Source organism: Drosophila nasuta, chromosome 2L, assembly GCF_023558535.2.
Source record: "Drosophila nasuta strain 15112-1781.00 chromosome 2L, ASM2355853v1, whole genome shotgun sequence".
NCBI classification, from domain to species: Eukaryota; Metazoa; Arthropoda; class Insecta; order Diptera; family Drosophilidae; genus Drosophila; species Drosophila nasuta.
Window position 1 is genome coordinate 19226279 of NC_083455.1, and position 19846 is coordinate 19246124.

Consider the following 19846-nt stretch of genomic DNA (forward strand, 5'->3'; position numbering starts at 1 on the left):
GTATGATTTTTGCAACCACCTGGCAACTCTCTGTCTGAGGAGTCGCCTACTGGTAGCCTAGCCACCCACCATTATTATTATTATTATCATAACTAACTACCAAAGGGGAGGAGGGCGGTAAGTCAAAGCTCACCCACGAAATGTGTGTTTGCTTTGAGTGTGTGTATGAAGAGAGCTTCTTGCTCTGTACCGTGCAATTGGTCTCGCAGGATTCATTTGTTTGACTCCGGCATTGGGACTACCAATGGTGGGGTTGGGGCTGCCATTGCCTCCTCGGCTTGCGCTCATTGTCGCGGTGGCCTGGCCTGGCATTTGCCCTCTTTGATACTCTTCTGCTCGTCTCGTCACGTTATTAGGGGTGTAAAATGGATTTTTTACTTTTATTATTATGATTTTATTGTATTTCCAGTTTCACAGTTTTCAGGCTCTCGCTCGTATTTAGTCGTCGTCGCCATTGTCTCTCAGTTTTGCCCCTTTGCTTTGCGTTCGCCATTCGCATTTTGTACTTTTCGCAAAAATTGTAATTCAAAAGGCAGGCAGGCAGAGACAGAAAAGCAGGAGGAAAGGCGGGCAGACGGACTGAGACCACCAACTAACCCCCTACTAAAAGCAGCACCCACCCCTGCTATGCATCCCGTCCATGGTGTTGATATTAAGGGGCCGTTGCTTTTAATTTCTCTTCTCTTCACTCTCTCGAAACAAATTGTGCACATATTCGTAATGAATTTGCGTTGCGTTCCACATTTTTTTTCGATTTTCGGTAATCAAATTGAATGGCCATAAAACATAAGCATACATTTATTATATATTATGTATACTATATAATAAGATTCTTATGTACAGCTCTGTAACTTTTAAGTCGTGTTGAATTATTTATTTATTAGTTATTATAGGAGAAAGAGAGACGAAACCTTAGGTCTTATCTTATCGTCCCATGCGTTGGGTATATGTCATGAATGGGTAACGATTGTAAAGTAGCTAAGATTATACTTCAAGTCTGATGATGTCTCTTTAATCTATTAACAAGCCACTCACTACAAACAATCGATGTGAGTCACACTAAACCAAATGAGAAAAGAATTTATGAAAATAAAATAGAAAAATTAAATTTGATTAGCTGCGGTTATTACTACAACAGGGGTTGTAATAAAATTGTGCTAGATATGCAGTTGGTGAAATACGCCATTTATTAAATGCAAGCATATAATGTGATAAAAGCAGTTTGAAACGTATTACGTGAGATACGAAGAGCAAATTAAGTAAGTTTAGTTTATGGCATAAAATGAAAATATTTCAGGTCGTTAGGGATATTAAACTTGGAAATGTAATTACTTAATTCGTATATTACAAATATTCATCCCAAATATATATTTAATTCTATCATTTAGTTTTTATAAATAAATTAAGAAATTAAAACAATATTATTTATTTTTAATTATGTTTATCATTTTAATACGTCTTAACAGAATTTTCTAACCTATCCTCGCTTTCTATTGTGAAATACGCAATTTACTAGATACTAATATAAACACTGCGATAAGAAGCAATTATGAATCACATTACATGACTGAAAACCAATCATAACAAAATATCCCCAGTCTCAAATCTCAATTCCCTACACATCACTTTGCATTTTATTTTACTTGACTGTACTTTAACAATGTTATCAGGCTCTACTCAAGAGACTGATGATATTATTTAATGCTTCGTGATGCCCTACTTATGCAATGAATTTACTTTTCCCCTTTTACAGAAAATGGAACGCCAGGGCAAGATGGAACTGGCGGCCAAGGAGCGAGAGTCTCAACGCCTGCAGCTGATACCCAAAAAGTGGAATCGTCGCGAGGAATACGAATTCCTGCGTGTGCTCACTGGCTATGGGGTCGATATGCAACTTAGCACGCCTATGGGCTCCAACAATAACAACAGCAGTCAACAGACACCAGACTGGACCAAATTCAAGCAAATGGCACATCTAGAACGCAAGAGCGACGAAACCCTCAGTGACTACTACAAGGTCTTTGTGGCCATGTGCCGACGACAGGCAGGCCTCAAGCTCGCTGAAAACGAGCGTGGCTTGGAGGGCATCATCGAGGAAGTGGAGAAGGAGCATGCCAAACTCATACTTGATCGTCTAGAGCTGCTGGCCAAGCTGCGTGAAGTAGCGCGCAATCCACAGCTCGAGGAGCGTCTAAAACTCTGTGGCATGAATGCAGATACACCTGACTGGTGGGAACCGGGACGCCATGACAAGGAATTGATCGCTGCCGTGCTGAAGCATGGCTTATATCGCTCGGAGACCTTTATCTTCAACGACCCGAACTTTAGTTTCTCCGAGTCAGAGAAGCGTTTCATACGCGAACTCGAGGCTCAACTGCAGCGCACCATCAAACTAGAAGCATTCAATGCAGAGGCCGAAAAGGCGGCGGTAGCAGCTGCGGCTGCAGAGAAAGCAGCTGCAGCGGAAAAGGCCGAAAATGCGGCTGCTGTGAAGCACGAGGTTATCGACCTGGATGATGAGCTGCTCACCAAGGAGAGCGTTATCAAGAAGGAGTCGCCTGTGAAGGCTGAAGTCAAGCCAGAAGAAATCGCTGAGAATACAAAGTCTGAGACGGAAGACAGCAGCACCGAGCAGGAGAAGAGCAAGGTGACTGAGAAAGTCGAGGAATCTGCAGAAGCTGTAACCGCTGAGAGCGCAGAAAAAGAAGCCTCCAGCGAAGACAAGCCGAGCAATGAAGCCGCTAAGGAATTACCCGCTGAAAAGGTCGACGCTGAAGTCGAGGAAGTTAAGACGAAAGACAGCGAGGAGAAAATGGAAGTAGACGAACCCATTGCGGAGAATGGCAATGAGAAGGAAGCTGCAACAGAGGGAGAAACCCCAAGCTCAACCGAAAGCGACAAACCCGCAACTAAAACAGAGGCTGAAGAGGAGTCTGCAACGGAGGAGAAAAAATCCACCGAACAGGCGGAAGAAACCAAAATGGATACAGAGACTACCGTCGAGAAGTCAGCAGAGTCTGATGAGAAAGAAGCAGTCGAAGCGACCGCTGAAAAGGAAGAAGCAACTCCCGTTAAAGCTGAGGCAGCTGGTGAAGAAACCGCAGCAGTTGAGGCAGTCAAGGAAGCTGCTGCAGAGCCCGAGAAGGCAGCAACTCCCGCCCCTGAAGTCGTTGAGGCCAAGAAGACCGAAGTTGTCGACGAAGTCACAGATCTGACAGAAGATGACAAGCCGGCTCCCGAGGAGAAGCCCACTCTCAACGCAGAGAAGCAGCCTAGTGAGCAAGAGATACTCGATCTGGTTGCTGCACCCACCGATCCCGACGACGACGAGGTTATGAAGGAAAAAGAAAAAGCCGTCGAGGAAGAGTGCAAGAAGCAGGCAGCCGAACTAAAAGCTCGCTTCCCCGACCTTGAGGTCATACAGCCGGCAGCTATTAAACAACAGAAGCTCGAAAAGCCAAAGCTGGAGATGTGCATGATCCGTTGGTTCAAGGACTTTGCCCTCGAGCGTCGCATCGCACACATCGTCTGCTGCGTGGAGAGCAACAAGTGGCCGGTGGACAAGCACTATAGCGCTTTTGCCGGTTTAAAGGGTGCCACCGATCTCAACATTGCATTGCACGAATCGATACCACACCTGAACAGCATTGAGCGTCGCTCGACGACACCCGATGTCATCACCATCACCACTGATCAGGGTGTAACGAAACACCTGCAGGCCTCCCAAATGCAACAGGTGGCCAGCAATGCTGCCGTCGGATCGGCAAACAATGTTGTCTCGGCGAACGTGATGCCCACGGTCAAGACACCCACAGTGGTGCCGACAGCGACATCGTTGCCGGGTCTGGATGCCAACAGCATCAATGCAGCGGTTGCTGCTGCTGTGGCAGCTGCTGCCAGTGGCGGCAATGCCACCTCGTTGTCCGCTTTATTGCCGGGCATGTCGCTGAGTGCGGCAACCGGGGGCACTGGAGCAAGCGGTGTGAATGCCGCGGGATTGAATGTGCCCAGTGGTGTTGGAGGCGTCTCGACTGCAGGCAAAAAGCGCAAGCGACACATTGCCATCGATGTGGAGACGGAGCGTGCCAAATTGCACGCGTTGCTCAACAGCTCATCAAGTAAGCGCTTCAGAAAACTGTTTTCAATGTATTAAGATTACTAATTAATTTCCTTATTCACTTTGCAGTGGCTCCTAAAGACTGGGAAAGTGAGATTGCCAACATGGAGGCGTTGACTGGTTCCTCAGGACGTCGTGGTGGCTCAGCGGCAGCTTCGTCTGCAGCCCTGAGTGGCATGCAACCGCCACCAGCGCATCAGCATCCCTCACTCTCCCGGCAATCCTCCGGGCAGTTCAATAAACCCGCTGTGCCGGCTCTTAAAACGCCGCCACCGTCAATGGGCGCACCCATGGACCTGTCATCCAGGTGCGTAATAACAAGCAAAACATGCAATCTAACTAGTTGTGGGCATAACTAATTCATATTCTGGACTTTTTCGCAGCAGCTTGCCCAAAATGAACATGACAGAGATGCTTAAAACGGCGTCCAGCGCCGGAGCTATCGATCTTAGTGAAGTGCAGGACTTCTCGATGCCCTCGAAGAAGTCGAGCGTGCATGCCGCGCTTAGCTCAGCCTTCCCCTCGATGGGCAGCAAGAGCAAGCTGGACGATACGCTCAACAAACTAATGAAAAAGAACAACTGCGTAAGCTTAAGAGAATCTCATTAACTAACACTAGCAATAGTAACCAATATAATTCCCACCACAACAGACTATTGAGGAGCCTGTAATTGGCAAGGAGAAGAAGCGCAAGAAGCTGGACGAGATTGTGCTCGGTCTTTCGGCGGCCAAGGAGCAAAAGACCTTCCCGGATCCCTCGCTGCCATCCTCAAAGAAGCCACAAATCCCACCGAGTGTGTCGGTGACGCCGGCTAATCTGCAAGCGCCAAGCCAGCAGCAGTCGAACCAGAAACCCTTTACCATCACTGTTACGACAGTGCCCGGAAGTGAGTTTGAGTCTCTGCGCTTTCATTTCTAATCCCCCAAGCTGAAGCTATCCACAACACGCACTAAACGACGTTCTGTCTCTCTATATCTTCTCTCTTCCCTACAGAATCCAAGAGCGGCAACCAAGGCAGCGGAAGCGGCGCTGGTGCAATCAGCAGCTCGACGGGCAGCGGCCTAAGCGCCCTGCAGAACATGACCATGGGCGGCTTGTCCAGCAAGGACAGTCTGAATGCCCTGTTGGCCCAGACAATGGCCAGCGATCCGCAATCGTTCCTCAAGCAACAGCAAAAGATGATGCAATATCTGCCGCCAGCGCAACGCAAGGCTTACGAAAACATGCTGGCCGAAATGGAGCAGGCCATGAAGCTCAGCTCCAAGTTCAACGCACCACACGACGTCAACAAGGTCAACAAATGGCTGTCGGACATGAGCAGCCCACTCGGCGATCAGCTCAGCATTGACTACGTTGGTGCAGCCGGCGGCAGCGCGAGCAGCAGCAACAGTCGACGAGGCAATCGACAACAGAGCAGCAGCTCCAGCGCCCAACAGCAGGCGGCAGCGCTGCAGAAACAACAGCAGCAGCAACAACAACAGCAGCAACAACAACAGCAGCAGCAACAACAACAGCAACAACAACAGCAGCAGCAACAACAGCAGCAATCAATGAGCGGACCCCTCGGCCTAACAGGCGAGGAGCCAGTTCCGGTGATCAACAAGCAGACGGGCAAGCGTCTGGGTGGCAACAAGGCGCCTCAACTTAAGCGTCTGATGACCTGGTAAGTGTCCCTTATTAGGGTTTATACATGAAGCTATACGTTACACACGAAACTAACCCCACCGCTTTGCAGGCTCACGGAGAACCCCAACTATGAAGTGGATCCCAAGTGGCTGGAGCAAATGCAGAACCCCATGTCGGCACCTTCGCCCAAGCCCAGCGTCAGCAACATGGACAACAGCGGCAGCTACGGCGCCAGCAAATCGCATGGCGGTCGTCCCTCCTCCAACTCCAGCAATGCCTCTTCCAGCAGTCACACCCAGCAACAGCAACAACCGAGTGCAGCCCAATCGCCAGCTGGCGGCAATTCGAGTGGCTCGTCGAAGAAATCGTCGCGTCAATCGCAATCGGCTGCAGCATTGGATCAGGCAGCGTTGCAGTTTGGTTCGCTGGCCGGTCTCAATCCCAGTTTGTTGGCCAATCTCCCAGGACTCGGAGCATTCGATCCGAAGAATCCGCTGGCCGCCTTCGATCCCAAGAATCCGTTGCTCTCAATGGCGCCATTTGGTGGCATGCCTGGCATGGGCAGTCTACCCGGTCTGGGCAATCTCAACAATATGAATCTGTTTGCCAGCCTGGCGGGCATGGGCGGACTGGGCAATCTGGCCGGCATGGATGCTCAGTCGCTGGCTGCGCTCATGGCTGCTGCGGGACCAACGCTCGGCGGCCTCACGGGCAGCTCGGGCGCGGGCACCGGCAAGAGCCAATCGCAGTCCAGCGCTGGCAACTCCGCCTCCGCCTCATCTTCCTCCTCGGCCGCCAACAAGAAGAAGCAACAGCAGCAGAACGAGGCCGCTCAGTTGGCTGCAGCAGCAGCCGCCGCAGCGGTGGTGAACAGCGGTGCTGGTGGCAACTCGAGCGGTGGCAAGAATGCTGCCGCTAATGCTGCTTCTGCCGCACAACTGGCTGCCGGTTTTCCGTTCCTCTTCCCCAATCCGTCGATACTGTATCCGCCCATGAGTCTGGGCGGTCTCAACCCGTATTCCCTGGGCTCTAGCGGCTTGGGATCTGCGTACGATCAATTGGCACAGCAATATAATCTGCTCAATGGCGTGACCACATCATCGGCCGCACTCACCGGAACCACGCAGTCCTCCAAGTCGCATCAGTCGCAGTCCTCGAAGTCGAGCAGTTCGCGTGGCGCCGCCAATGCGGCTGCGAACTCGGCAGCCAATCTGATGAACGCTATGGCGAGCATGAGCGGCGGCACGGTAACGACACCCTCCACCAGCAGCAGCTCCAGTCGCAGTCGCGGCCAGAGCAACAGCCAACGCAATTCGTCCGCCTCTGCGACGCCCAGTGCCGCCGACATGGCTCAGCTGTCCAGTCTGCTGATGCCCGGTGCTGATCCTCATCTGCTGGAATCGCTCAGTCGCATGAGCAGCATGGATCTGGCGCAGGCAACGCGACTAATGAGCTCCCTTGGTATGCCACCGTTGCCCACGCCTAGCAGTTCCAACAGCAATAGCAGCAGCAGCTCCAGCGCCGCCAGCAAACGTGCTGCGGCAGCCGCTGCTGCGAATGAAGCCTCTGCGAAGGAGCAACAAAAGTGGCTAGAGAGTCTGGCACGCAGCGCGTTGCCCACGGATCTGGCTGCGCTGCAGGCCTTCTCACAGGGCAAAATGCCGTCGACCAGCTCGGCTAGCGGCAGCTCGAATAGCGCCAGTTCCTCAGCGGCCAGCAAGAGCTCGAAAGCGATGGCAGCAGCGGCTGCTGCTGCGGCACAATTGCCGCAAATACCCGGCATGTCCAGTGACTTCTCGCAGGCGCTGCTCGCCGAGATGGCTGCCCAGGCGATGGCAGCCGCAGGCGGGTCGTTGCCGCTCAGTGGTCCCGGCTCACTGGCCAGCTTGGCTGGCTTGACAGGAGGCGCCTCCAGTTCAGCGGGTGGCAGCAGCAGCAGTGGCAGTAGCTCAGCGGCGAAGCGACAACGCGAACAGGATGCGTTCAAGCAGCAGATGGACTTCTACACCAAGTCGCTGGGACTGGGATCGGGCATCTCGCTGATACCTACATCTTCGGCCAGCAGTAGTCTTAATGCCGCAGCTGCCTACGCAGCAGCTCTCGATGCCGAGCAACTGCAGCAGCAGCAACAACAGCAGCAGCACAAATCGAAGCGAGCTCGCAGCGAAATGCATCCGACAAAGGATGAGTTGGCTGCTGCCGCCTTGGCTGCAGGATTGCCGTTGAATCTGGGCGCAAGCATGAGCACCATCGAGAAGAGTCTGCGTGGCGTCGGCTCCTCGAGCAGCTCCTCAACACCAGCGCCGACGCCAACGCCGGAGCAGGACAAGGTGACACTAACGCCACTCAACAGCGGGTCGAATGCCGCCTCCAATGCGGCAATCGCTGCTAATTTGCCCTCGCAGACAACCATCACGATTGCGCCGCCCATCAGCAGCGGAGCGAGCACCAGCAGTGAACGTTCCGAGCGCAGCGAGTCGCGCATCTCGCTGACCATCACAAATGCCGCCGATGCCGCAAAGTTGCCGCCACCCTACGAGGAGGCCGACGAGCTGATCATTCAGCCCATACTGAAGAAGCCAACGGCGCCGAGCAGCAGCCATGGCGGCAGCGTTGAGGATCTCGATGCCAGCGGTGGCGGTAATGCAGTGGCCAACTTGAGTGGTTCCAGCAGCAGCAGCTCATCGGTTGCAGCAGCAGCTGCTGCAGCGGCCGCAGCAGCGGCAGCTGAAGAGAATCGTCGCTCATCGAATCGTTTGAAGCGCCCGCGTTCGGGCACCGAACATGGTGGCGCCTCAGCGGCTGAGCAACCGCCGGAAAAGCGTCGTGAGCTGCGCTCCACACGCCACACACGGCAATCGGCTGATGCGGCAACGCTTAATCTGTCAACGGGCAGCGAGTCAGAGGAGCGGAATGAATGAGTAAAACGATGCTCCTAGCCAGACGACAGCGCCCCAGCGGCGGGCGTTCGAACCAGACAAGGCCAGAACAACAACAATAAGAAGCATATGAAGATGATGACGAAGACGAAGACGAATATGAACCAAAAGCAGAAGCAAACGGCGGCCAATAACGCAAGCAGTAGGCACCGCACCAGAAACGCAAATCGAGGTGCAACCGCAACAGCATCCAAACTGAAATCAAGGCTAAATGTAACGAGTACGCGCACTAGAACGAGAGCGAGTGCCACAACGAGCACGAGCATGCTAACGAGAGCGAGTAAAGGTAGTCGACGGAGAACAAGTTCTAGTAAACGAACGAGAACGAGTGCGAGAAGTACGCGAACTCGCGCTAGATTGAGTAGTAGATCCCTTAAGCTTAAAGTTGTGTAAAGTATAAGTAAATAACCCCATTACATATATAAATATTTATATATATAGTATATACTATATGCATCTATATATATATACACATTTATATATAGATACGTTTGTATGTAGCGAGTAGGAGGACTCAGATATTGCTGCTGTGCCAAGCTGCAGCTTCTGTTTGTGTGGTGGCGACTCGCTTCTCACTCTCTCACTTCGGGATCCTATTGTGCGTTCAACAACGAGCACTGCTGCAACTACGCTCGCTGCTGCAACGACACCGAGGAACATGGAGATCGAGAGAGAGTAGCGAGAGAAATCTCCAGCAGGAGCAGGCAACTGGCCAATGTATGTGATCCTCGGCTGAACGGAGAACCTAACACAGCGGGAAGCAACATTAGACTGAAGCCCCGCAACTGCTGCAACTAATTGCGGGACATTCAGACTAATGATGCTGCCACACCACGGTTCCCTATATTATATATTAAAAAAGCGCTTATAATTTAATTGTAGTTGCGAGGCAGCGAGAGAGGAGAGGCTGCTGTACTCGCTGCCCCGCAGAGAGGAAAAGGAAGAAGACGCAGAGTAATCGGTTTAAATTATTGCAAATTATTATTGTAATCGATAAGCAAAATGGCAAAAAAGCAGAATGTTTCAACAACAACAAACTATCTTACAACAGTTTCAAATCCACACACCATACACACATAGATACATACACTCATATACACACACACCTATTATTATGTATACACATATATAGATATATAGGATTAATTGGGTTCAAAGCTGTCGTCCTTCACAAGAGTTAATCTTAATCATAAAACGAAATGAAAATGAAAACAAAAACAACCTGTACATATTTTAGTATCTTTAAAAGACTCGTGTCACTTAAACGTTCTCGTCGATCACATCAGATCTTGGATCGCATCATGAATTCTCTCTCCATCTGTTTTGAATACTTATCTATTATTTTTATTATGCATATATATATATATACATATATATATGATTGTGTGTGTATGTCTAACCCTCCTTCAACTACACAGCACCCGATCTTTAAATCATCTTCGTGTATCCTCCGCACCCTTTTGTCGTCCTGCCTATGTTATAATTGTGTACTCGCGCAAGTCCTATATCTATATATATATATATATACATATACATACATACCTTTATATATATATATATATATGTATACATATACAATATACTGACATTATCATTGTCAAGATCGCTTTTAATTTCTAATTTTAATTATGTAATTAGTGAACAATTTATATTATTGCATAAGTTTTAATTTGTATTTTGTATGTTTTTAACAATTGAAAATGATTTTTGTGTACTTGGAACGTAAAAAAAACCAACCAACCAACAAACTAATCAGTAAACAAAATTATAACAACAAGAAACAAATCACACAAATGTTTATTGAAAGAGAAAGAAAATAGAATTTTTTTTAAAAATTAAATCAATAATTTTATGTATGTATATGCAATTGGCGCGATTATTAGACAGCAAAAACTGGCTCCCAAAAACAAAAGCATAAATATATAAATATATATATATTGAATAATACATAAACTATATAAATCAAAATGGAAATACTATTTTGTTTGCACTTTGATCCACTCAACAAAAAACAACAAACAAAAGAATAAAAACATTAACAGTTGCACCAACAGACAAGAGAAAATAACAATTTAAATTAGAGATGCTAAGTATAAATCTTAATTAAAGTATGATAATTACAACACAACTACAGCAACAACAACAAGATAAATATATGAAAAATAAATTTCCAAAATTACAACAAAACATTGCTTTTATTTCCATGATTTTTTCAGCAAATCGAAAGGATTTGTGTTTTTAGAAAGCAAATAAAAAGTGTTGTCAAATGACATTCAAATATTTCAAGAAAATTACAAAAAAAAAAGTGAAAAATTTTTAAGGGGTATGCATGAAAATTTTTCAAAAGCTGCTCAAATGCTAAATATCTCGGCCATTTGAAGAACAATCGAAATGTCCTTTGGCATAATGATAGGTCTGATCAATAGAAATACAACGAACTAATAAAAAGGACGAATATCCTGTAAAAAACGAAGTTACAAGGACTTTTTTGTATCGAGAAAATAGATTATATCTCTCGCATATCCTTTCGGATCCTTGCGAGTCCTGTGTTAAACGAAGTATCTTGGTAAGGGCTACCTTCTTACCAAAGGACATCCAAATTGTCCTTGTGGTTCTCGAGTTATCCTGCAATTTGTGATTTCGGCTCGATTCCTTTGGCCCTCGGACTGAAAAATTACAAGTGTTTGATTCCTAGATGACCCCATGTTTTTTTGATGCCAATCGATAGAATTGGTCCTCGCGATTATAACAATGTAAGTCCTTTAAAAATGTGGCAGGGTATGGCCAAGATATAGGCTAATTTCGAAAAAGGATATTCGCTTTTAGCCCTAACTCTTCTATGTCCTTAAGGATCCTGCAAGGATAAGTATTTTTGTAACCAGGACATCTAGTTCTATCGACTGGCGTTCAAGGATTTTAAGGATATTACAAAAAAAATAGCTTGAAAATTTTTCAAGGGGTAGGTATGGAAAAATTGGCAAAAAATCAGGAAACCCGCCGTATCTCGGCCATTTAAAGGACTAGCGGGATGTCCTTTGGCATAAGGATAATTGTAATCAGTAAAACCCGATTAGCAAAATCAAAAGAACGAATATCCTTAAAACAACCAAGTTACAAGGACTTTTTTGTTTATAAAAAATTGCGTATATCTCGGCCGTATCCTGTCAGATCCTTGCAAGTCCTGTGTCAAACGAAGTATCTTGGTAAGGGCTACCTTCCTACCAAAGGACATCCAAATTGTCCTTGTGGTTCTCGAGTTATCCTGCAATTTGTGATTTCGGCTCGATTCCTTTGGCCCTCGGACTGAAAAATTACAAGTGTTTGATTCCTAGATGACCCCATGTTTTTTTGATGCCAATCGATAGAGTTGCTCCTCGCGATCATAACTATGTAAGTCCTTTGAAAATTAAGTCGGATTTACCCGAGCTATAGCTTATTTTTAAAAACCCAAAATCACTTGGTGGACTACCAGGCGAACATAAATCAGCGATACAGAAAGTCACTTACGTGATTGTGCAATAAATATACGAAATATAAATTTATGTTTAGATTTATTCACAGTAATTGAGTTAAACTTAATTAGAGGCAACTGAAGCTGCTTTTAGCATTGTGATAACCCAAGTTTTTCGATAAAATTGACAATAAACAAAGTTAATTCTAATTGATACGTGCGCCGAATTTGCTTCGCTTTTGAAATATCGTTGAAAACGCAGTTTCTTATCAGATTTGTTTTTTGGGACCGACTGCTTAAGCCAATGGGGGGTTGGAAGGGCAAGGTGCATGGTTCAATGGAAAATCGAACTTACAATAAATACAAAAAGTACAAATATGTATAATATACAATGTATAAATCTGTCTGTTATTAGCATTTAAAGCACTTCACCAGCAATGCCCCCCCCTGCCATGCGAAGAGGGATGTTGCCTTAACGCGATAGTAAACTTTGAGTCTTAATAGCTACAGCTAAATAATTTGCGCATGTTTTGCCGTAGGCTTCAGCTTCAATTCTAGTTGTTTTTTTGGCCTAGTTCCTGGCTGCCACTATTGAACTATATATAATTCATGAACATGGATCGCTCGAGTGCCTCCTCGAATAGTGCTTGATTGCGCAACTTCTCCTCGGGCGTCATATCACGCAGTTCGTCGAAACCATCATCCGAATAAGCAGGTTCCTCACCCTCACCATCAGCAGGCGCCTCGCCAGCCGCAGGTGGCAGCAAAGGCTCGCCAATAATGTGACGAATGTCGTTGGGTAATGCCTCAGATGCCTTCAGCTGCAGGTAGATGGCCTCAGCCGTTTCCAGCGTACGCTTTAAATCGATGGTGCCGGTTAGTTCGTTGATATGCTTCAATATATCGGTGAATTCGTAATTGCGTTCGATAATCACACTAGTCTCCTGATCCAGTATAGCTACGGAGACGAGCAGATGAAAGTTGGCACAAGGCAATCGTGTCCACAAGCATTCCCATAGCTTGAGCACATCGTCGTTGTCAAATTCTCGCTTGTACCACACGAGTAGCCAGCGGAAGCAGAAGTACATGTTGTCCGAGTCGTGGCTGCACATGTAATTGAAAAGCGGCGCATTGGCCACCTCAAGAAGGCGTCGTAGCTGGGCAAACTGAGTCTTCATGCCAGCTTGATCCATGTCAAAGTTGGTTAAGACCATGTTCATGAAGCCAACAAAACACCAGAAGGCATCAACCTCATTCACCTGAATCTCCAGTATGGGCGCTAGTAAATCGGACATGCCTTGCACATAACCCAGATCAAAGTTATACATCACATAGGTCATTAGTATGCCTTGTAGCAGCGCCAGATTGGGATTATCCTCGCCGGCGAAAAACTGTTGTGTGCGATCGGTGCGCTTCACATCCTTCTCGATTTGGCACTTGCGATCACGATATCCGCCAAAGTTAGCCTCTTGCGATTGAGTCATTGCAAGCCACTGGGCCTTCATTTTGTAGTATTCCATGGATTTTTGTTTGCGTCGCTCGATGCGTTCCAGTTGTGTGTCAGACCATTGATAATAGTTCAGCAAATACTTCCAGACCTCGGCACGCAAGCTCGGCACAATGCCGCCACGGAAAATAAGCTCCTTGATGCGCTCACTGTCCAGAATGCGGCCATCGGGTGTTTGAAACTCCAGCCACTGTGTTTCATTTAGCGGAAGACCTAGAAATGGAAAATTCGAATGAGTCACGGCACCACATTAAAGTGTAATCTCTACTTACCGCGATAGACATTCTGTCGAGCTGGTAAATTGTTAACAATCTTTTCGTCCTGCGCATTCAAGTTTTCCAGTTCGCTATCCGCTGGCGATTTGTCAGCGCTTTCGCCGCGACTCTGACTGTTAGAGGAGCAAGCGCTATTTGTGCTGCCGCTCAGCTTGATGAACTGATAGTTGTCTGGCGACGTCTGACGATCGCCTTGTATCAATGTGCTGGGTCTGTTCTTTGGCGATCGTTGAAACGCCGATGGCTGCACATAGTCCGGTATGGTGCCCAGAAAGCCAGCCAGCTTGTTGGGCAACCAGCTTTCCCGGGGTAGCTGACTTGCCTTAATCTCGCCGATATCCAGTTCAGCAAATGTTTTTTTGAGCTTTTGATTTTCCGTATTCAATATGGCATACTCCTCGCCGCCGCCGCTGCGACTCGTCTCTGAACTCTCGATGAAATGCTGCTGCCGCATAGAGCGCACAAAGAGATCAGCATTGCCGTGCTGAAAGAAAAACTCACAATGCACGCCATTGTCTGATTTCCGCAGGAATCGTATTATCTGGCCTCGATGTCGCACTTCAACCGCCGCCAAATCATCTAAAAGAGCGCGCATAATTCGATTTCGTGAAATTCCAGAATTCCCATTGCTGCCCACTACATCCAAGGGCTTCGTATTGAAAGCATTACATTCGGACGTGGTGCGAGTGCGTCCCGATATTCTATCGACCAACGCCCAGTCGCCCTGATCCTGACTATCGTCGGCAATCATTATGCTATCGTTTGGCTGCCATTCCAAGTACAGACGACGTCTGGGCAGATTGTACTCCACCAGGGACAAGGAGCCGCTGGTATTCATTTCGGCCATGTGCTCGGCATTTGCCTTCTTTAGCAGCACGCCATCGTGAGTGCACAAAATCTGTAGAAATAGTTGAAAATATAAGGAAGGGAACGTAAATATACAACATGAGTCAGTATGTACTATGAACAAAGAAATATTTTTACAGCGAGCAACATTTTTAACTTACGTTACCAGTTCCCTGGGGCAACTCAGACTCCGATCCACCGTTAACTGGCAAATCAACGCCCACTTGGGATTCGGTCAGCACGCCCAGCTGAATTTGCTGGCAGCGCTCATAGCGCACCGATTCGTTCATAGCAATCAGCCGTATTGTTTTTTCCGACGCAACAATAAAATTTTCAGCGAATTATTACGTTCTAGATATAAACAATTGAATTTTCTCCTCAATTAGGTGTGTACACACTTTCGATACGAAGCTGCCAACTTGCGTCAAACAGAATATACCGATTAATGACGAGTGCATTTCATAAACAAATAAATTGCAATTTTAAAACTTTAAGCAATTTCGAGTTTTGAAAACATTTATTACTTAATGTGCTGCGTTATAAATGTACAATTTACTATGTTGGCAATTTTTCAATCAATTTGAAAATGTAACGGACAAATTAGGAATTTTATTTTCATCTACTGCGCGTTTTCCAATTGAACTGTGGTTGCAATTTAACTATGGTTCATACAAAATGTATTAAATTTAGTACATTAAACGGTAGTCTCAAAAGGAGCAATAATCAATTAATGCGCTATCCATTTGTCAACCAATTTAAAAATGTAACGCCCAAATTTAACGATTGATTTTCGTTTTCATTCGAAATGCACTTTCCAATTGGCTTATGTTCATGTAAAAATTCTGATACGACTTGCGACACAATTTAAATTTAATTGCATCATGGCCACCGACCGAGGAGCAAGCGACCAATTGATCGAGAGCGAAAGTATATGCACTCCTCTTACGTGGGCATATGACACTTAACCGTTAAAGATGGCTGCATTTAGGTAGTGTATGCCGGAACTGTCACGTTCGTTGATTATTTGAAAATAGGCAGCATTATATATATGTAGCATACGTATTTTTTTTCTCGCATTTTGTAAATAGATTAAAAGTGCCCCATTCGTGTGATAAGTGCGAGTTTTCAATTCGTTTTCGTTTTTCCGATGTCGATGCCGAAGGAAAATCGGCACGACGAACGAGCGATTCGAAAACATCTTTGTCAGTTTTGAAAAATGGACGAGCATTTAGTTTGCAGTTCGCGACTACGTCGATCGGAAACGTTTCGATTTGTCTCATTCGTGTTTTTTTAGGTGTCTTGTGTGTGATAAAAAGAAAAACATTTTTTCACTACAGACTGAAACCGTATATTTACAGGTGGGTGAACATTTATCCATGGTGAGGAACTCACTTTGACCCACTGTGTCATTCAAATATTTGGCAAAAGTTCTTGTTTTTGAAATGCCATTGGAGTAGCGAAATCTCTCAATTGTGAGGAAAAGAAAAACACAGATGAATTAAATAACGATAAACAAGTCCATTGTTCTTGTGCTGTTATGTTCGGATTATATAATTTTAGATGTTTAGCGCAAAACACTAAAAATACTCTGTCAACAAGAAATGCATTAACTATTAAATATTTCTACTTTACTGCATTAAATATCAGCGCCAATTAAAAAAAAAAGGGTCAAACTGTGAATATCTGCTGTGTTCTTGATTTTGAAATTAGCTGAGCAGCGTAAACAGATTTTTAGGTATAAATAAATGTGTGTATATATAATATTCACACATCCATACATATTTGTATATTGGAAAAACATGGTCATTGTGTTTTATCAATGAAATGTCGGACAATGGGATAAATCCCAGACGTGAGTTATTTAGAAATATATTTTTGAGAACGTAGCATTATAAATTGTTTAATTCCTTGTCTCTACTTTAAAAAAAGTGATAGTTCTATTAAAAAAAAATTCGAAATTAATTTGTCCAATTAAATAATGTAATAATTAATTTTAAATCCTGAGCTAATAACTAACTGTCTATCAATATATGTATATATATATAAATGTGTATATATTACCATGTTGACATTTCGACTTGATGCCCTTTACAATTCCATCTGATATGCTGACCAAATTTACATTTGATCGTGTGATATCTAACGCCAGTTTCTCCCCCTCTCCTCACTCACACATCCACATAAGAGGCACCTCTCTCTCTATCACTATCCTCACTTCGCTCTCTTTCTGTGTGTGTGACACAGCCGAATTGTTTTTCATTTATCGGATAAAAACAACGGCAACAGAGCAAAAAACATGAATATTTTTCGGCGTTCTCAGTTCGTGGACAAAAATAGCGCCACCCACGTATAAAAAGTTTTGAAACTGTATTTTGCCTTACAGCGCCTACGAATGAATGCGAGTATTTTTCGGCCGATTGGCTTAATTAGGATGAGCAATAACAGTCCGAGCGAGGGGCTGCTGCACACGATCTACTAAATTCCATTTAATGTGTGTATTTATTTATTTATTTTTACTTACCAACCAGTTCGTTGCTGCAGCATGGAGAAATCGTGTCGCCCCAAACGCAATCGTCGTCACAGCAGGTGAGTGCGACATCGAAGAGAATCACACACAATGCTCCGATTCTCTTGTAACCCAATTAATTATGATCTCTTCTTGTTTAGACGCGCATGGCCACCAGAAGATGATCTGCATCACACGCGCGCCACGAAGCGACTGTTTACACCGGATATTAAACGCATGCTCAAGGATTGGCTGATACGACGCCGCGAGAATCCTTATCCGAGCAGGGAGGAGAAGAAGCAGTTGGCTGGCGAGACGGGTTTAACGTATACACAGATTTGCAATTGGTTTGCCAACTGGCGACGCAAGTTGAAGAACTCGGAGCGTGAGAAGGCCAAAAAGTCATGGGGTCATCTGATCAAGAATTATAATCACAATGCCCGAGGGAATGTGGAGCAGTTTAGCATCTCGTCCGAGGATAGCATTTGGGAGGAAGACATGCGACCATGTGTTGCTGATGATGATGATGAGAATGAGTATGACGATGAGTTGTCCAGTCGCAGCACAGGCAGCGATGGCAATGGCAATAATGCCAACACGACAACGCCATACAAGCCCAATTTCTATGTGGAGTCTGCCATGGAATCGCACACAGATCAGAGTCATAATCAGAGCGTCGATCGGTTGCCCATGGCCAAGTACAAGCAGCAGATGATGGAGAAATATCTGCGTGACAGTGGCATGCAGCAAAGTGGGACTGCTGGAGCTGATAGCAATGGTGGTGGCGCACAGCTGAACAAGTGGCTGGAGAGTGCGGCCAGGTTCACACCAGACAGGCACAACTATCACATTGAATGGAATATGAGCAGGTACTCTTTTTATGCAGCAACTATTCTATATATCCATTCTAACAACGTCTTGTTTGGTTTGCAGGCACAAATGTGGGGGGCAGGAGCGTCCTGTTCAGCACCAGCTGCTGTTCACCAACGATGCCACAGCAGCAGCGGCTCGTGGCGAGCGTTGGCTTCTGCATCACAAGGACGAACTGGATGCGGCTGAGGCACTGGCCAATTTGGCTTTTAACTGCAGACAACGCTGGCATCACATGGCAACCACGATCAGCTCCTAGACACGACTAAGGCAGGCGACTGGGCCACTGACGCCATCAGCATTCCAGCAGAAGATTCGGGCCGGTTGGAAAAGTGCAATCTAGTCATAGAAGCAGTTTAAGATTCTATTTTAGTATGAAAGACAAATATTATTTGCTGTTATTATTATTATTAAATAAAAAGAAAACAATTACAAGTTACGTCGCCTCCTCCGTCGAGGATGATTCGCCCTTGGCGTGCACGTCCAGCACTTTAACCAGATTGCATTGATGCGCCTGCAACTGTTGCACCACAGTACCGGCGGCTTGATTCAACGTCTGCACTAGCTGCGCTTGCGCAACTTGCAGACTGGGCATCTTTGCAAAGTCCATCAGATCATTGCGACTGAGCAACTTGCTTTCCACAATGCCACCCAACAACACCATTTGCGGCACTTTGCGTGTGATGCGCAGCAGAGCACCAATCTGCTGCGGATTAGGCGAGAACACAATACAGTGATTCGAGTGAAACAGCGGCAGAATGGCCTCATACGCTGTGCCGGTGACAGCCTGTCCAATGATCTTACGACCGTAACTCTTCAAATGCATGTTCTGTTTATGCAACTGGACGCGAACACGAAATATCTCGTCAGCGTTGATGGAGTTCAAGTGAAAGACGGCCGCGAGTCGCGAGTGATTCAGCCAGTTGAGCACTTCACGGGCCACAATCGCATTGTAGGGGTTTTCCAGCTGTGTTCCTGTGCGTTGGGCTCGTGATTGAAAGCAGGTTATTGCCTTCGGAGGCTCCGGGTATTTAGGTTGTGTTACTGCAATGACTCGTGCACGTTCATAATGCGGCTCCTTGGGTCGCTGAATATTGATCTTGCCGCGATAGCGCAGAAACTGCAACAATGGCGAACGGGCCGATGTCAATGGCAAGCCTGTAAAGGCAAAGGCGTCGTTAGGTAAATAAATCAATTGTATAACCACAGAGCACAGCTGTTTTGCTGCTAAGGAAATCAGTTGTAGCACGTGCACTCACTTTGTTGTATAAGGTTGGACATTTCGACGGACAGTTGCGGTTTACTTGCTTCACTCTTAATTCACTAATGCTCTTGTTTTTGCAATTATAATTTACTAATTGATTCCCATAAATATTTGTTAAATTCCGACAGCCGGCCAGTGTGACTGCAATAGAATTTGTCAAATCTTAGAGGTGTGAGAACAGCGATGACACTATCGGTGTATCAATGTTTTTACATTTTTATAAACATCGATATTTCTTGACGGACATAGGATTTTTTCCTGGTATATTTTCTCTAGTATTTTTGTACTTTGTAAGATGGCGGGCCAAAATGTTAAGCGATAAGACAACCGCAATTATAGTGGTTTTTATATTATGGCATATCTAAAAACGTATTTTAAGCAAAATAAAAAACAATGAACTTTATATATTTAGGTCAGGAAGCATTGCCATTAAAACAAGAGTTT

At 45.9% G+C, this 19846-nt stretch overlaps 4 protein-coding genes across 4 annotated transcripts in view; 2 read left to right on the top strand and 2 right to left on the bottom strand.

The window, feature by feature from the left end:
- Positions 1-10870, top strand: part of LOC132786868 (uncharacterized) — a 45521-nt gene extending 34651 nt beyond the window's left edge. Inside the window, 6 exon segments of the mRNA XM_060793582.1 lie at positions 1754-4118; positions 4187-4424; positions 4504-4702; positions 4770-5004; positions 5112-5781; positions 5854-10870. Coding sequence (XP_060649565.1) covers positions 1754-4118; positions 4187-4424; positions 4504-4702; positions 4770-5004; positions 5112-5781; positions 5854-8665 — 6519 coding nt within the window. The 3' untranslated portion in view covers positions 8666-10870.
- A 1347-nt stretch (positions 10871-12217) lies between these two features.
- On the bottom strand, positions 12218-15149 carry LOC132789100 (TBC1 domain family member 15). The gene is made up of 3 exons (XM_060796880.1): positions 14924-15149; positions 13914-14814; positions 12218-13854 (listed from the first exon to the last, which is right to left on the bottom strand). The coding sequence occupies exons 1-3, from the start codon at positions 15050-15052 to the stop codon at positions 12731-12733; spliced, it is 2154 nt and encodes a 717-aa protein (XP_060652863.1). The 5' UTR covers positions 15053-15149; the 3' UTR covers positions 12218-12730.
- Positions 15150-15854: 705 nt separating this feature from the next.
- Positions 15855-18543, top strand: LOC132789110 (homeobox protein Mohawk). The gene is made up of 4 exons (XM_060796892.1): positions 15855-16120; positions 17291-17348; positions 17430-18137; positions 18202-18543. Exons 2-4 carry the CDS (start codon positions 17305-17307, stop codon positions 18395-18397), a joined length of 948 nt encoding a protein of 315 aa, XP_060652875.1. The 5' UTR covers positions 15855-16120; positions 17291-17304; the 3' UTR covers positions 18398-18543.
- LOC132789118 (large ribosomal subunit protein uL10m) lies at positions 18527-19570 on the bottom strand. The gene is made up of 2 exons (XM_060796903.1): positions 19398-19570; positions 18527-19296 (listed from the first exon to the last, which is right to left on the bottom strand). The coding sequence occupies exons 1-2, from the start codon at positions 19417-19419 to the stop codon at positions 18575-18577; spliced, it is 744 nt and encodes a 247-aa protein (XP_060652886.1). The 5' UTR covers positions 19420-19570; the 3' UTR covers positions 18527-18574.
- Between the last annotated feature and the right edge of the window lie 276 nt (positions 19571-19846).

Coding starts and splice junctions, on each gene's coding strand:
- LOC132789100 (XM_060796880.1), bottom strand. CDS start 15,052: ATGAACGAATCGGTGCGCTATGAGCGCTGCCAGCAAATTCAGCTGGGC. Junction 14,815..14,923: donor TGCCCCAGGGAACTGGTAAC/GTAAGTTAAAAA, acceptor CTATTTCTACAG/ATTTTGTGCACTCACGATGG. Junction 13,855..13,913: donor TCGACAGAATGTCTATCGCG/GTAAGTAGAGAT, acceptor TTCCATTTCTAG/GTCTTCCGCTAAATGAAACA.
- LOC132789110 (XM_060796892.1), top strand. CDS start 17,305: ATGGAGAAATCGTGTCGCCCCAAACGCAATCGTCGTCACAGCAG. Junction 17,349..17,429: donor CGCAATCGTCGTCACAGCAG/GTGAGTGCGACA, acceptor CTTCTTGTTTAG/ACGCGCATGGCCACCAGAAG. Junction 18,138..18,201: donor ATTGAATGGAATATGAGCAG/GTACTCTTTTTA, acceptor TTTGGTTTGCAG/GCACAAATGTGGGGGGCAGG.
- LOC132789118 (XM_060796903.1), bottom strand. CDS start 19,419: ATGTCCAACCTTATACAACAAA. Junction 19,297..19,397: donor GTCCAACCTTATACAACAAA/GTGAGTGCACGT, acceptor TTGCCTTTACAG/GCTTGCCATTGACATCGGCC.